The sequence below is a fragment of the Triticum dicoccoides genome, chromosome 3B (assembly GCF_002162155.2).
Source record: "Triticum dicoccoides isolate Atlit2015 ecotype Zavitan chromosome 3B, WEW_v2.0, whole genome shotgun sequence".
Lineage (NCBI taxonomy): Eukaryota > Viridiplantae > Streptophyta > Magnoliopsida > Poales > Poaceae > Triticum > Triticum dicoccoides.
The window spans coordinates 412583844-412599173 of record NC_041385.1 but is presented as its reverse complement, the minus strand read 5'-3'; the positions used below and the strand labels follow the sequence as shown (position 1 = coordinate 412599173).

The 15330-nt window shown below is 44.8% G+C and overlaps 1 protein-coding gene across 1 annotated transcript; it reads left to right on the top strand.

Annotated features, from left to right (window-relative positions):
• Positions 1-409: 409 nt before the first annotated feature.
• LOC119276254 lies at positions 410-2645 on the top strand. Its single transcript, XM_037557283.1, has 2 exons — positions 410-555; positions 1144-2645. The coding sequence occupies exon 2, from the start codon at positions 1272-1274 to the stop codon at positions 2223-2225; it is 954 nt and encodes a 317-aa protein (XP_037413180.1). The 5' UTR covers positions 410-555; positions 1144-1271; the 3' UTR covers positions 2226-2645.
• Positions 2646-15330: the final 12685 nt, after the last annotated feature.

Sequence of the window (15330 nt, the reverse complement as noted above, 5' to 3'; positions counted from 1 at the left end):
ACGAGCGTTGGCCCACCTGTCATCAACGAAAGGTACGTGCATATGCTTTTCATTATTCTAGCATGGCACGAGCTGGCGTGGCAGATCGCATACATTCCCAGTCACGCCACATGAACCGCCGCTGCAGTGGTGGCCCCTACGCATCATTCTCCACCGAGTCTATGGTGGCCCCCACCATCTACCGACGCTAGCGCAACACCGGCAGGTAGAGACCTCTTGGCAGGTGCGGGGTCGGCGCGCAGTGAGGTCGGATCACGGAAGGCGGCCGCGCTGGCCGACGTGATGGAGCCCCCTGGGCATCCGTCGCGAGGGTGCGAGCGAGCCTTAGCCAACCACGTCACTGTCCACGTCAGACGCCCCACCTATAAAGACGTAGCAAAGCCGACCCGCCCATCACACTCTCGTTTCCTTCTCCTTTCCTTTCCCTTCCCCTCCTCCCCTACCTTAGCGTCTCCTCGCCGCTACCCTCCTAGGTCTCGGCGCCGCCGCCGACGCCGCCGAGGGTCTCCGGCGGCCACGGACGCGGTTCGCTGTTACCCCTGACTGTCCGGCACGGTAAAACTTCCTCCCTCTCCCGCTTCCGCTCACCGTCGCAGCTCGATCTCGCCGGCGCCGATCTGGGCCGCTCCGCCGTTGACCCCGCTCGATTCGGCTGCCTCTCGTGCCGGAACTTGCGGACTATGTCTCTACGCGCGTTCTGTGGGAGAATTTGTTCGACGCGTTCGCTTTTCGAGCGGATCGATGGAGGGCAGTAGTCTGCCGCTGTATTTTGGTTTGTATGCGTTGTTTGGGCCGGATTGTTGATGGCCTTCCTAGATGTAGTCCTCCAACTACGCTCTGAACCAACACTTCTGCCATGCCTGTGCACGATCGCTAAAAAATGTCCTGATTTTTAGGCGATTTCACTTGTAAAGTTTGTCTGGTTTCGAAGGGAGGTGTTCATTTCCAGACGGGTTAAGTTTATTTTGTTTCGTATATCAGGGATGGTTTTAGTGCCAGACTTGTGAATTGCTTGTGTGTGAAGATTAATTCGCCTTCCTGTCATAACAGTGTAATCCCTTGTTGTATATATATGTAGCCTGCTAGAATATGCTGCTTGCGACCTGATTAAACTCTTGCTTTTTTGCTGTTATTCTCTTTCAGAATTTGAAGTTGGATATAAGAAATCAACCTAGCGTCTGTCTTGTTCTCTGTGTAGCGCTTTCCTTTGGATTGCAGAGAATTTTCAAACAAACCAACAACAACTTGCATCTGACTGACTTGAGGTAACTATGCCAAAGGACAGGAGCTCCCGTTCAGTCTCGCATGAGGGCTGCCGATCTCGTGTCTCGCCATACAAGTTGCGGAGTGGTTCTCGCAGGTCAGAGGAGGCTGCTGCTGCCGCCGCTGCTGCAGCAGCAAAGCAGGCTGCCGAATGGGAGGAAGTTCGCTGTCCTGTGTGCATGGATCACCCTCATAATGCTGTTATGCTTGTCTGCTCGTCACATGAGAAAGGCTGCCGCCCTTTCATTTGCGACACAAGCTACAGACACTCCAATTGCCTCGATCAGTACCGCAAAGCCTCCAAGGAGTCCTCTAAGGATTCAGGGGCAGCAGAATGCGCTGAGTGCCAGCAGCCAGTTAAACTGGCATGTCCATTATGCCGTGGGCCAGTCAGCCATTGGACCAAGGATTATGATGCACGGAAGTTCATGAATTCTAAGGATCGAGCATGCACCATGGAGTCATGTGAGTTCAAGGGTGCATACAACCAGTTGAGGAAGCACGCTAGGGAGGATCATCCTGCGGTACGACCAACGGAGGTGGACCCCAATCGACAGCGAGACTGGCATAGGATGGAGCAGCAGCGTGATCTTGGGGATTTGTTCAGCATGCTGCGTTCGGGGATCAGTGGCAGAGAAGATGGGGTTGGAGTCAGTGAAGGCGACGAGGGCGTCAGTGAGAGATCCTTGCACGCCACGTCCATAACGATGGTCTTCATTGTGCGGTCAGGCAGGTCCATCCTACACTACACAGACGGGGAAATCCCAGGTCGTCGATCAAGAACAATTCTTCTAGTTGGGGAGCCTCGTGGTGAAGCCTCCCGAGGAGGAGGATCAAGCGGCAATGGTGATGCTGAGGCCACTACTACCGACAATGAGGAAACTGACCTGGCAATGTCAACACAGGCATCTGCTGGTTCTCAGGAAGATGCTGGAGAAGCTGATGGCGATCCTGCGCAGTGATGCTGCCTAAGGTTAGCTCCCTTGCTCTCTTGGACTGAAAAGCCTAGCAGCAAGCCATTTATCGTGGTTTGCCGGGAGTCGGGTGCATATTGGGAAGAAACATCCGTGCCAGCTTGTCTCAGGTGTAGTCAGGACATTCTGCCTACAAGCAAGCAAGAAGAAATCACGGGGGGAACGTGGTGGAGCTGAGTAGTGTCGTTTACATCCTGCTGGAATCTGTCGGCAAACATAAACATTTAATGGTGGCGTTGTATTATTGGAACATGTCCCATGTTTGGTACTCCGGTGAATCGCTTCGCTGCGTTGTAATTCTCTCTAGCTCTTCTGCTGAATTCCATTTCGCTGCCTTGTAATTGCATCTGAATAGATCTTTTCTGCATTTGAAGAATTTGTTGTATAGCGTTTAGGTTTCTAGTTCCACTTATGCCTGGAGGAACCTGAGAAATCGGAATATGGTCGATGACAGTGAATGAAATGCTCCTTCGTTCAGACACGTGAGATGTTTTGGATATCTTATAATATGAACTATATTCGGACTGACTGAAATCAATGAACATACTAAAACGTGTCTACATACATCTGATTCAAAGAAAGCTAGAACATCTGATGATACATCTGATTCAGAAAAAGCTAGAACATCTAATATTGTGAACGGGGCTGCAGCGTGATGGAAACCCACTTAAGATAGTTGTAGCCATCGAGAGGGAGTGCCTCGAATTCTTAGCCATCAGTTACTTACATGGGTAAATAAGATATAATTAATTTACAGTCGGAAAATTAAAGACCATCATTGTTGATTATACTAATGGACTTTACAAAATTAATGAAAATTTCAAGAAGTTGACTTGAAATCATTAGTGTGAATTTCAAATTACTTAGTACGACATATTGTGGAGAGTATATCCCGTAACACTAGGGAGTATAACATCCACTCATTCTCCTAATGTCGTGTGTCATGACTTGATGCTTCATTTTGAATTTTGCAAAGGTTAATCGATTATTTATTTGCAAGAAATAAGATCTCAATTACAAATATAGAGAAATATAATCTCAATTTTGAACATGAGTCATTTACACCATAGTTTTGTTCTTCAACAAAAAATGCAGAAAATACAAACATTGGAAATAGCAGGGTTTTTATTGGTTTTGTCATAGTTGTACCACACTACTCATTTTTGCCACTAAAATTTTCCAGTACTAAAGAATGCCACTGTTTCGTTGGCGCGTGGTCGAAATAGCCATTTCCACCGTTAGGTCAATGCACGTTGACCGAAGATAGATGACAAAAATACACCCCCCCCTGTCAACTCCCCTCTCTTTATTGACATATGGGCCCACCTGTAAGGCGAGCCTGAAATGAGAACATGAAAATTGGCACCAGGGGGTTTGAACACAAGATCACGACCTGGACGGCTGCGCATGTTAACCAACTGAGCTAGGGGAATGTTTTGATGTAGAAGTAAATACATACCCTATTAAGGTAAACATAATAGTCAAACACAAGAGCATAATATTCTTGTTCCTAGCTAATTGACACGTCACACACTAATTGACAGCAACAACACATATGATAGCAAGAGCACATGGTTTTATAATTTGAAAATTCCAGAATTGTGCTTGCCCATTTTTCTGAGAATTACAAGAACACAACAAGGTGCACAAACATACATAAGGTTCAAAAATATCCAGTTGTTGGTTTTTGAGCTCACACAAATCAGGTTCACAAGCATCATCCACTTGTTGGTTTGAAATATAAAGGTCCAAATTCTCAAAACATGCATCAGGTTCAAAAGAAACATGCCCAGATTCACAAACTAAGGTCACCATCACACAAACTTCACACACGCAACCTTTTTTGCTTCTTGTGTTTTGGGCAGGGTAGTCTGGTGGCTCAACATTTGCAACTCGAATATGCATGAGAGACGAAACAGATCCACCTGAAGATCCTTCAGTAGTGTTACAAGGTTCATTTTTGCATGTCCTTCCTTTTCCTACTGCTCTTCTCTGTTTTCTTCGCATTTGCTTTCTACACACTTCTCTTTGAGCTGCACAGAAGTTAGTCTTGCAAAAAAGAATGAAAATACATATAGAAATCAAATGTTCTTTTGGAGTTACCTAGCAAAACTTGCAACCATGGATAGCTCAGGGTCGCCTTCTCCTGCCACAAAAGGGGCTTCCCTAGCTTGGAAGTCAGCCTTATCTTCTTCAAATGTTGGGTCAACTGGATTTTTGCACAATCTGGCTATGTGCTCGAAGCCTCCGCATCGCTTGCACTTCCTTTTCCCAGCGCCACCTTCAGTACTGGATCTGATTGTAGTTTTCCTTGGTCGTTCTTTTGGCCTCCTCAACACCGGAGCTTGTAGTTTGAAGCCAGGGTCAACAATGTCCCATTGTTGCTTGCCTACCATTGTAGGTATTGAAGCAAATATGCCCTAGAGGCAATAATAAAGTTGTTATTTTATATTTCCTTATATCATGATAAATGTTTATTATTCATGCTAGAATTGTATTAACCGTAAACTTGATACATGTGTGGATACATAGACAAAACACCGTGTCCCTAGTAAGCCTCTACTAGACTAGCTCGTTAATCAAAGATGGTTAAGTTTCCTAACCATAGACATGTGTTGTCATTTGATGAACGGGGTCACATCATTAAGAGAATGATGTGATAGACATGACCCATCCATTAGCTTAGCATATTGATCGTTCAGTTTTATTGCTATTGCTTTCGTCATGACTTATACATGTTCCTTTGACTATGAGATTATACAACTCCCAGATACCGGGGGAATACCTTGTGTGCTATCAAACGTCACAACGTAACTGGTTGATTATAAAGATGCTCTACAGGTATCTCCGAAGGTGTTTGTTGGGTTGTCATTGATCGAGATTAGGATTTGTCACTCCGAGTATCGGAGAGGTATCTCTGGACCCTCTCGGTAATGCACATAAGCCTTGCAAGCAATGTGACTAATGAGTTAGTTACAGGATGATGCATTACGGGACGAGTAAAGAGACTTGCCGGTAACGAGATTGAACTAGGTATGTGAAGGAAATATGCCCTAAAGGCAATAATAAAGTTGTTATTTATATTTCCTTATGTCATGATAAATATCTATTATTCATGCTAGAATTGTATTAATCAGAAACTTGATACATGTGTGAATATATAGACAAAACAGAGTGTCCCTAGTATGCCTCTACTTGGCTAGCTCGTTAATAAAAAATGGTTAAGTTTCCTAACCATAGACATGTGTTGTCATTTGATGAACGGGATCACATCATTAGGAGAATGATGTGATGGACAAGACCCATCCATTAGCTTAGCATAATGATCGTTAAGTTTTATTGTTATTGCTTTCTTCATGACTTATACATATTCCTTTGCCTATGAGATTATGCAACTCCCGAATACCAGAGGAATACCTTGTGTGCTATCAAACGTCACAACGTAAATGGGTGATTATAAAGATGCTCTACAGGTATCTCCGAAGGTGTTTTGTTGGGTTGGCATAGATCGAGATTAGGATTTGTCACTCCGAGTATTAGAGAGGTATCTCCAGGCCCTCTCAGTAATGCACATCATAATAAGCCTTGCAAGCAATGTGACTAATGAGTTAGTTACGGGATGATGCATTATGGAATGAGTAAAGAGACTTGCCGGTAACGAGATTGAACTAGGTATGAGGATATCGATGATCGAATCTCGGGCAAGTAACACACCGATGACAAAGGGAATAACGTATGTTGTCATAAAGTTCGACCGATAAAGATCTTCATAGAATATGTGGGAGCCAATATGAGCATCCAGATTCCGCTATTGGTTATTGACCGGAGAGGTGTCCCAGTCATGTCTACATAGTTCTCGAACCCGTAGGGTCCGCACGCTTAACGTACGATGACAATTTGTATTATGAGCTATGTGTTTTGGTGACCGAAATTTGTTCGGAGTCTCGGATGAGATCACGGACATGACGAGGTGTCTCGAAATGTTCGAGAGGTAAAGATTGATATATTGGACGATGGTATTCGGACACGGTTTCGGAGTGGTTCGGGTATTTTTTGGAGTACCAAGGGGTTACCGGAACCCCCCGGGGAAAGTAATGGGCCTACATGGGCCATAGAGGAGAGGGGAGCACTAGTAGAAAAAGGGCCTAATGCGAAGCACATTAGTCCCGGTTTGAAACTGAACCGACACTAATGTGCTCATTAGTGCCGGTTCCAGCGGCTAGGCGGGCGACGATCATTAGTACCGGTTCGTGACGAACCTTTAGTACCGGTCCGTGCCACGAACCGGTACTAAAGACGTGGTGGTAGGCTTGTGTCAGGCTGGGGCCCCACCAACACCTTTAGTACCGGTTGGTTATACGAACCGGGACTAGAGATGCACCTTTAGTCCCGATTCGTACAACCAACCGGTACTAAAGGTCATCCTATATAAACCCCTTCGTCGAGCCCGAGCGCTCTGTTCTTCCCCTTTCCCCTCTCCTCTGTTTTCTTCCTCTTCCTCTCGAGCTCACACTCCATTTTTGCCAAAATTTGTGAAGATTTGAAGGCACCCCATCCATCCAAGTAATCACAAAGGTTAGCAACTTTGTCCTTTCATCTCTCATTGCTAGATTAGCTCTTGCAATGCTCTATAAGTATAGTGATTTGTGGGTTTTATTTTGGGAGGAATTATATATGGTAGTATTTGATTTATATGCAATCTGAGGTCAAAATAACTCTTAGTTTGCATATGTAGGTGTGGTTTACTTAGTGCTTTCCCGTCTCCGTCCTAACCAACATCAATCGCCGGCACCGTCCCGTCGTGGGCACCACCTTGTGGTGAGCCTCTTGTTCTTATCTTTTTATATAAAAAAATCATGTTTGTGTGATTTAGATATATAGTTACTCGTATAATTATCTTACCCGTACGTTGTTTGTTATACATAGTGCCATGGTTTTGATATCCGTCCCTGTCGGCCTTCGTCCGGGTTATGATTCGGATGTGGTATATTCTCTTTTATAACTATTTGTTGCATTTCGTGTTTATGACAAATTATGCCCATCAAGTTGACATAGATATTTTATCTAGGAGGTATGTGAATTGGAAATTCCAACCGACCATATTGTCGAGAGGTTAAATTTAGTTGAAAGAGAAAACGAGTATTTGAAAGAAAAACTAAAAAGAATTGAGGGGGAGAAGATGGAATTCGAGTTGCATGTTGCCGATGTCGTCGATGACCACAAGATCTAGATGGAGAAAATGCGCTTGAAGATTAGAAAGATTAGAAAATATGCCGTTGATAGTGAGGCTTGGTATCATTATGCTGTTGGATCAATTGTTACCTTAGTTGCGATCTTGATCGCATTTGTTGTTGCATTTAAATGCTTTAGCTAGAGAGTTATTTGTATGTTGCATTTAAGTGTTGTATGAACTTTATGTATGAACTTGTATTAATTTGGTCTTTTTGTTGGAAATATGCCCTAGAGGCAATAATAAAAGGATTATTATTATGTTTCCTTGTTCATGATAATTGTCTTTATTCATGCTATAATTGTATTATCCGGAAATCGTAATACACGTGTGAATACATAGACCATAATATGTCCCTAGTAAGCCTCTAGTTGACTAGCTCGTTAATCAACAGATAGTCATGGTTTTCTAACTATGGACATTAGATGTCGTTGATAACGGGATCACATCATTAGGAGAATGATGTGATGTACAAGACCCAATTCTAAGCATAGCACAAGATCGTGTAATTCGTTTTGCTAGAGCTTTTCCAATGTCAAGTATCTTTTCCTTAGACCATGAGATCGTGTAACTCCCGGATACCGTAGGAGTGCTTTGGGTGTACCAAACGTCACAACGTAACTGGGTGACTATAAAGGTGCACTACAGGTATCTCCGAAAGTGTCTGTTGGGTTGACACGGATCGAGATTGGGATTTGTCACTCCGTATGACGGAGAGGTATCTCTGGGCCCACTCGGTAATGCATCGTCATAATGAGCTCAAAGTGACCAAGTGTAATGCATCATCATAATGAGCTCAAAGTGACCAAGTGTCTGGTCACGGAATCATGCATTACGGTACGAGTAAAGTGACTTGCCGGTAACGAGACTGAACGAGGTATTGGGATACCGACGATCGAGTCTCGGGCAAGTAACGTACCGATTAACAAAGGGAATTGTATACGGGGTTGATTGAATCCTCGACATCGTGGTTCATTCGATGAGATCATGGAGGAGCATGTGGGAGCCAGCATGGGTATCCAGATCCCGCTGTTGGTTATTGACCGGAGAGCCGTCTCGGTCATGTCTACGTGTCTCCCGAACCCGTAGGGTCTACACACTTAAGTTTCAGTGACGCTAGGGTTTTAGAGATATGAGTATGCAGCAAACCGAAAGTTGTTCGGAGTCCCGGATGAGATCCCGGACGTCACGAGGAGTTCCGGAATGGTCCGGAGGTAAAGAATAATATATAGGAAGTGCAGTTTCGGCCATCGGGAGAGTTTCAGGGGTCACCGGTATTGTACCGGGACCACCGAAAGGGTCCCGGGGGTCCACCGGGTGGGGCCACCTATCCCGGAGGGCCCCGTGGGCTGAAGTAGGGAGGGGACCATACCCTGGTGGGCTGGTGCGCCCCCCGGGCCCCCCTCTTCGCCTAGGGTTGGGAACCCTAGGGGAGGGGCGCCTCCACTTGCCTTGGGGGGCACTCCACCCACCTTGGCCGCCGCCCCCTAGAGATCCCATCTCTAGGGCCGACACTCCCCCTGGGGGCCTATATAAAGGAGGGGGGAGGGAGGGCAGCCGCACCCTGAAGTCTTGGAGCCTCCCTCTCCCCTGCTACACCTCTCCCTCTCGTAGAAGCTCGGCGAAGCTCTGCCGGAACTCTGCTGCATCCACCACCACACCGTCGTGCTGCTGGATCTTCATCAACCTCTCCTTCCCCCTTGCTGGATCAAGAAGGAGGAGACGTCATCCGCTCCGTACGTGTGTTGGATGCGGAGGTGCTGTCCGTTCAGCACTTGGTCATCGGTGATTTGGATCATGATGAGTACAACTCCCTCAACCCCGTTCTCTTGAACGCTTCCGCTCGCGATCTACAAAGGTATGCAGATGCACTCCTATCACTCGTTGCTAGATGAACTCATAGATGGATCTTGGTGAAACCGTAGGAAATTTTTTATTTTCTGCAACGTTCCCCAACAGTGGCATCATGAGCTAGGTCTATGCGTAGTTCTCTATTGCACGAGTAGAACACAAATTTGTTGTGGGCGTAGATGTTGTCAACATTCTTGCCGCTACTAGTCTTATTTTGCTTCAGCGGTATTGTGGGATGAAGCGGCCTGGACCGACCTTACACGTACGCATATGTGAGACAGGTTCCACCGACTGACATGCACTACTTGCATAAGGTGGTTAGCGGGTGTCTGTCTCTCCCACTTTAGTTGGAGCGGATTCGATGAAAAGGGTCCTTATGAAGGGTAAATAGAAGTTGACAAATCACGTTGTGGCTTTTTCGTAGGTAAGAAAACATTCTTGCTAGAACCCTATTGTAGCCACGTAAAAGATGCAACAACAATTAGAGGACGTCTAACTTGTTTTTGCAGCAATTGCCTTGTGATGTGATATGGTCAAAAGTTGTGATGAATGATGAATGATATATTGTGATGTATGAGATCATGTTCTTGTAATAGGATTCACGACTTGCATGTCGATGAGTATGACAACCGGCAGGAGCCATAGGAGTTGTCTTAATTATTGTATGACCTGCGTGTCAATGATTTAACGCCATGTAATTACTTTACTTTATTGCTAAAATGTTAGCCATAGTAGTAGAAGTAATAGTTGGGGAGCAACTTCATGGAGACACGATGATGGAGATCATGATGATGGAGATCATGGTGTCATGCCGGTGACGAAGATGATCATGGAGCCCCGAAGATGGAGATCAAAGGAGCTATATGATATTGGCCATATCATGTCACTACTATATAATTGCATGTGATGTTTATTATGTTTATGCATCTTGTTTACTTAGAACGACGGTAGTAAATAAGATGATCCCTTATAATAATTTCAAGAAAGTGTTCTCCCCTAACTGTATGCCGTTGCTAAAGTGCGTCGTTTCGAAGCACCACGTGATGATCGGGTGTGATAGATTCTTACGTTCACATACAACGGGTGTAAGACAGTTTTACACATGCAAAAAAACACTTAGGGTTAACTTGACGAGCCTAGCATGTACAGACATGGCCTCGGAACACAGAGACCGAAAGGTCGAACATGAGTCGTATGGAAGATACGATCAACATGGAGATGTTCACCGATGATGACTAGTCCGTCTCACGTGATGATCGGACACGGCCTAGTCGACTCGGATTGTGTAACACTTAGATGACTAGAGGGATGTCTAATCTGAGTGGGAGTTCATTAAAATAATTTGATTAGATGAACTTAATTATCATGAACTTAGTCTAAAACCTTTGCAAATATGTCTTGTAGATCAAATGGCCAACGCTCATGTCAACATGAACTTCAACGCGTTCCTAGAGAAAACCAAGCTGAAAGATGATGGCAACAACTATACGGACTGGGTCCGGAACCTGAGGATCATACTCATAGCTGCCAAGAAAGCATATGTCCTAGAAGGACCGCTAGCTGAAGCACCCATCCCAGAGAACCAAGACGTTATGAACGCTTGGCAGTCACGTGCTGATGATTACTCCCTCGTTCAGTGCGGCATGCTTTACAGCCTAGAACCGGGGCTCCAAAAGCGTTTTGAGCAACACGGAGCATATGAGATGTTCGAGGAGCTGAAAATGGTTTTCCAAGCTCATGCCCGAGTCGAGAGATATGAAGTCTTCGACAAGTTCTATAGTTGTAAGATGGAGGAAAATAGTTTTGTCAGTGAGCACATACTCAAAATGTCTGGGTTGCACAACCGCCTGTCCCAGCTGGACATTAACCTCCCGGACGAGGCGGTCATTGACAGAATCCTTCAATCGCTCCCACCGAGCTACAAGAGATTTGTGATGAACTACAATATGCAGGGGATGGTGAAAACTATTCCTGAAGTATTTTCAATGCTGAAGTCGGCATAGGTAGAAATCAAGAAAGAACATCAAGTGTTGATGGTCAATAAAACCACCAAGTTCAAGAAGGGCAAGGGTAAGAAGAACTTCAAGAAGGACGGCAAGGATGTTGCCGCGCCCGGTAAGCCAGTTGCCGGAAAGAAGTCAAAGAATGGACCCAAGCCTGAGACTGAGTGCTTTTATTGCAAAGGGAAGGGTCACTGGAAGTGGAACTGCCCCAAATACTTAGCAGACAAGAAGGCCGACAACACTAAAGGTATATGTGATATACATGTAATTGATGTGTACCTTACAAGTACTCATAGTAACTCCTGGGTATTTGATACCGCTGCCGTTGCTCATATTTGTAACTCACAGCAGGAGCTGCGGAATAAGCGGAGACTGGCGAAGGACGAGGTGATGATGCGCGTCGGGAATGGTTCCAAGGTCGATGTGATTGCCGTCGGCATGCTACCTCTACATTTACCTACGTGATTAGTTTTAAACCTCAATAATTATTATTTAGTGCCAAGTTTGAGCATGAACATTGTATCTGGATCTCGTTTGATATGAGATGGCTACTCATTTAAATCCGAGAATAATGGTTGTTCTATTTATATGAGAGATATGTTTTATGGTCATGCCCCAATGGTCAATGGTTTATTCTTAATGAATCTCGAACGTAATGTTACACATATTCATAGTGTGAACATCAAAAGATGTAAAGTTGATAACGATAGTCCCACATACTTGTGGCACTGCCGCCTTGGTCACATTGGTGTCAAGCGCATGAAGAAGCTCCATGCTGATGGACTTTTAGAGTCTCTCGATTATGAATCATTTGACACATGCGAACCATGCCTCATGTGAAAAATGACCAAGACTCTGTTCTCCGGAACAATGGAGCGAGCAACCAACTTATTGGAAATCATACATACCGATGTGTGCGGTCCAATGAGCGTTGAGGCTCGCGGAGGATATCATTATGTTCTCACTCTCACTGGCGACTTGAGTAGATATGGGTATGTCTATTTTATGAAACACAAGTCTGAGACCTTTGAAAACTTCAAGGAATTTCAGAATGAGGTAGAGAATCAACGTGACCGAAAGTTAAAGTTCCTACGATCAGATCGTGGAGGAGAATATTTAAGTCATGAATTTGGTACGCACTTAAGGAAATGTGGAATCGTTTCACAACTCATGCCGCCTGGAACACCTCAGCGTAACGGTGTGTCCGAACGTCGTAATCGCACTCTATTGGATATGGTGCGGTCTATGATGTCTCTTACCGATTTACCGCTATCATTTTGGGGATACACTCTAGAGACAGCTACATTCACTTTAAATAGGGCTCCGTCTAAATCCGCTGAGACGACACCGTATGAATTATGGTTTCGGAAGAAACCTAAGCTGTCGTTTCTAAAAGTTTGGGGATGCGATGCTTATGTCAAGAAACTTCAACCTGAAAAGCTCGAACCCAAGTCGGAAAAATGCGTCTTCATAGGATACCCTAAGGAAACCATTGGGTATACCTTCTACTTAAGATCCAAGGACAAGATCCTTGTTGCCAAGAACGGATCCTTTCTGGAAAAAGAGTTTCTCTCGAAAGAAGTAAGTGGGAGGAAAGTAGAACTCGATGAAGTACTACCTCTTGAATCGGAAAGTAGTGCAGCTCAGGGAAATGTTCCTGTGGTGCCTACACCAAATGGAGAGGAAATTAATGATCAAGGTACTTCGGATCAAGTTGCTACTGAACTTCATAGGTCCACAAGGACACGTTCCACACCAGAGTGGTATGGCAACCCTGTCATGAAAATAATGTTGTTAGACAACGGTGAACCTTCGAACTATGAAGAAGCGATGGTGGGCCCAGATTCCAACAAATGGCTTGAAGCCATGCAATCCGAGATAGAATCCATGTATGAAAACAAAGTATGGACTTTGACAGACTTGCCCGATGATCAGCGAGCGATAGAAAACAAATGGATCTTTAAGAAGAAGACGGACGCGGATGGTAATGTTACCATCTATAAAGCTCGACTTGTCGCTAAGGGTTATCAGCAAGTTCAAGGGGTTGACTACGATGAGACTTTCTCTCCCGTAGCAAAGCTGAAGTCCGTCCGAATCATGTTAGCAATTGCCGCATACTATGATTATGAGATATGGCAGATGGATGTCAAAACGGCATTCCTTAACGGCTATCTTAAGGAAGAACTGTATATGATGCAGCCGAAAGGTTTTGTCGATCCTAAGAATGCTAACAAAGTATGCAAGCTCCAGCGATCCATTTATGGGCTGGTGCAAGCATCTCGAAGTTGGAACATTCGCTTTGATGAGATGATCAAAGCGTTTGGGTTTATGCAGACTTATGGAGAAGCCTGCGTTTACAAGAAAGTGAGTGGGAGCTCTGTAGCATTTCTCATATTATATGTAGATGACATACTCTTGATGGGAAATGATATAGAACTTTTGGACAGCATTAAGGCCTACTTGAATAAGTGTTTTTCAATGAAGGACCTTGGAGAAGCTGCTTGCATATTAGGCATCAAGATCTATAGGGATAGATCGAGACGCCTCATAGGTCTTTCACAAAGCACATACCTTGATAAGATTTTGAAGAAGTTCAAAATGGATCAGTCCAAGAAAGGGTTCTTGCCTGTATTGCAAGGTGTGAGATTGAGCTCGGCTCAATGCCTGACCACGACAAAAGATAAAGAAGAGATGAGTGTCACCCCTATGCTTCAGCCATAGGATCTATTATGTATGCCATGCTGTGTACCAGACCTGATGTAAACCTTGCCGTAAGTTTGGTAGGTAGGTACCAAAGTAATCCCGGCAAGAAACACTGGACAGCGGTCAAGAATATCCTAAAGTACTTGAAAAGGACAAAGGACATGTTTCTCGTTTATGGAGGTGACGAAGAGCTCGTCGTAAAGGGTTACGTCGACGCTAGCTTCGACACAGATCTAGATGACTCTAAGTCACAAACCGGATACGTGTATATGTTGAATGGTGGAGCAGTAAGCTGGTGCAGCTGCAAGCAGAGCGTCGTGGCAGGATCTACATGTGAAGCGGAGTACATGGCAGCCTCGGAGGCAGCGCATGAAGGAATTTGGGTGAAGGAGTTCATCACCGACCTAGGAGTCATACCCAATGCGTCGGGGCCGATCAAACTCTTCTGTGACAACACTGGAGCTATTGCCCTAGCCAAGGAGCCCAGGTTTCACAAGAAGACCAGGCACATCAAGCGTCGTTTCAAATCCATCCGTGAAAATGTTCAAGATGGAGACATAGATATTTGCAAAGTACATACGGATCTGAATGTCGCAGATCCGTTGACTAAACCTCTTTCGCGAGCAAAACATGATCAACACCAGAACTCTATGGGTGTTCGATTCATCACAATGTAACTAGATTATTGACTCTAGTGCAAGTGGGAGACTGTTGGAAATATGCCCTAGAGGCAATAATAAAAGGATTATTATTATATTTCCTTGTTCATGATAATTGTCTTTATTCATGCTATAATTGTATTATCCAGAAATCGTAATACACGTGTGAATATATAGACCATAATATGTCCCTAGTAAGCCTCTAGTTGACTAGCTCGTTAATCAACAGATAGTCATGGTTTCCTGACTATGGACATTAGATGTCGTTGATAACGGGATCACATCATTAGGAGAATGATGTGATGTACAAGACCCAATTCTAAGCATAGCACAAGATCGTGTAGTTCATTTTGCTAGAGCTTTTCCAATGTCAGTATCTTTTCCTTAGACCATGAGATCGTGTAACTCCCGGATACCGTAGGAGTGCTTTGGGTGTACCAAACGTCACAACGTAACTGGGTGACTATAAAGGTGCACTACAGGTATCTCCGAAAGTGTCTGTTGGGTTGACACGGATTGAGACTGGGATTTGTCACTCCGTATGACGGAGAGGTATCTCTGGGCCCACTCGGTAATACATCATCATAATGAGCTCAAAGTGACCAAGTGTCTGGTCACGGGATCATGCATTACGGTACGAGTAAAGT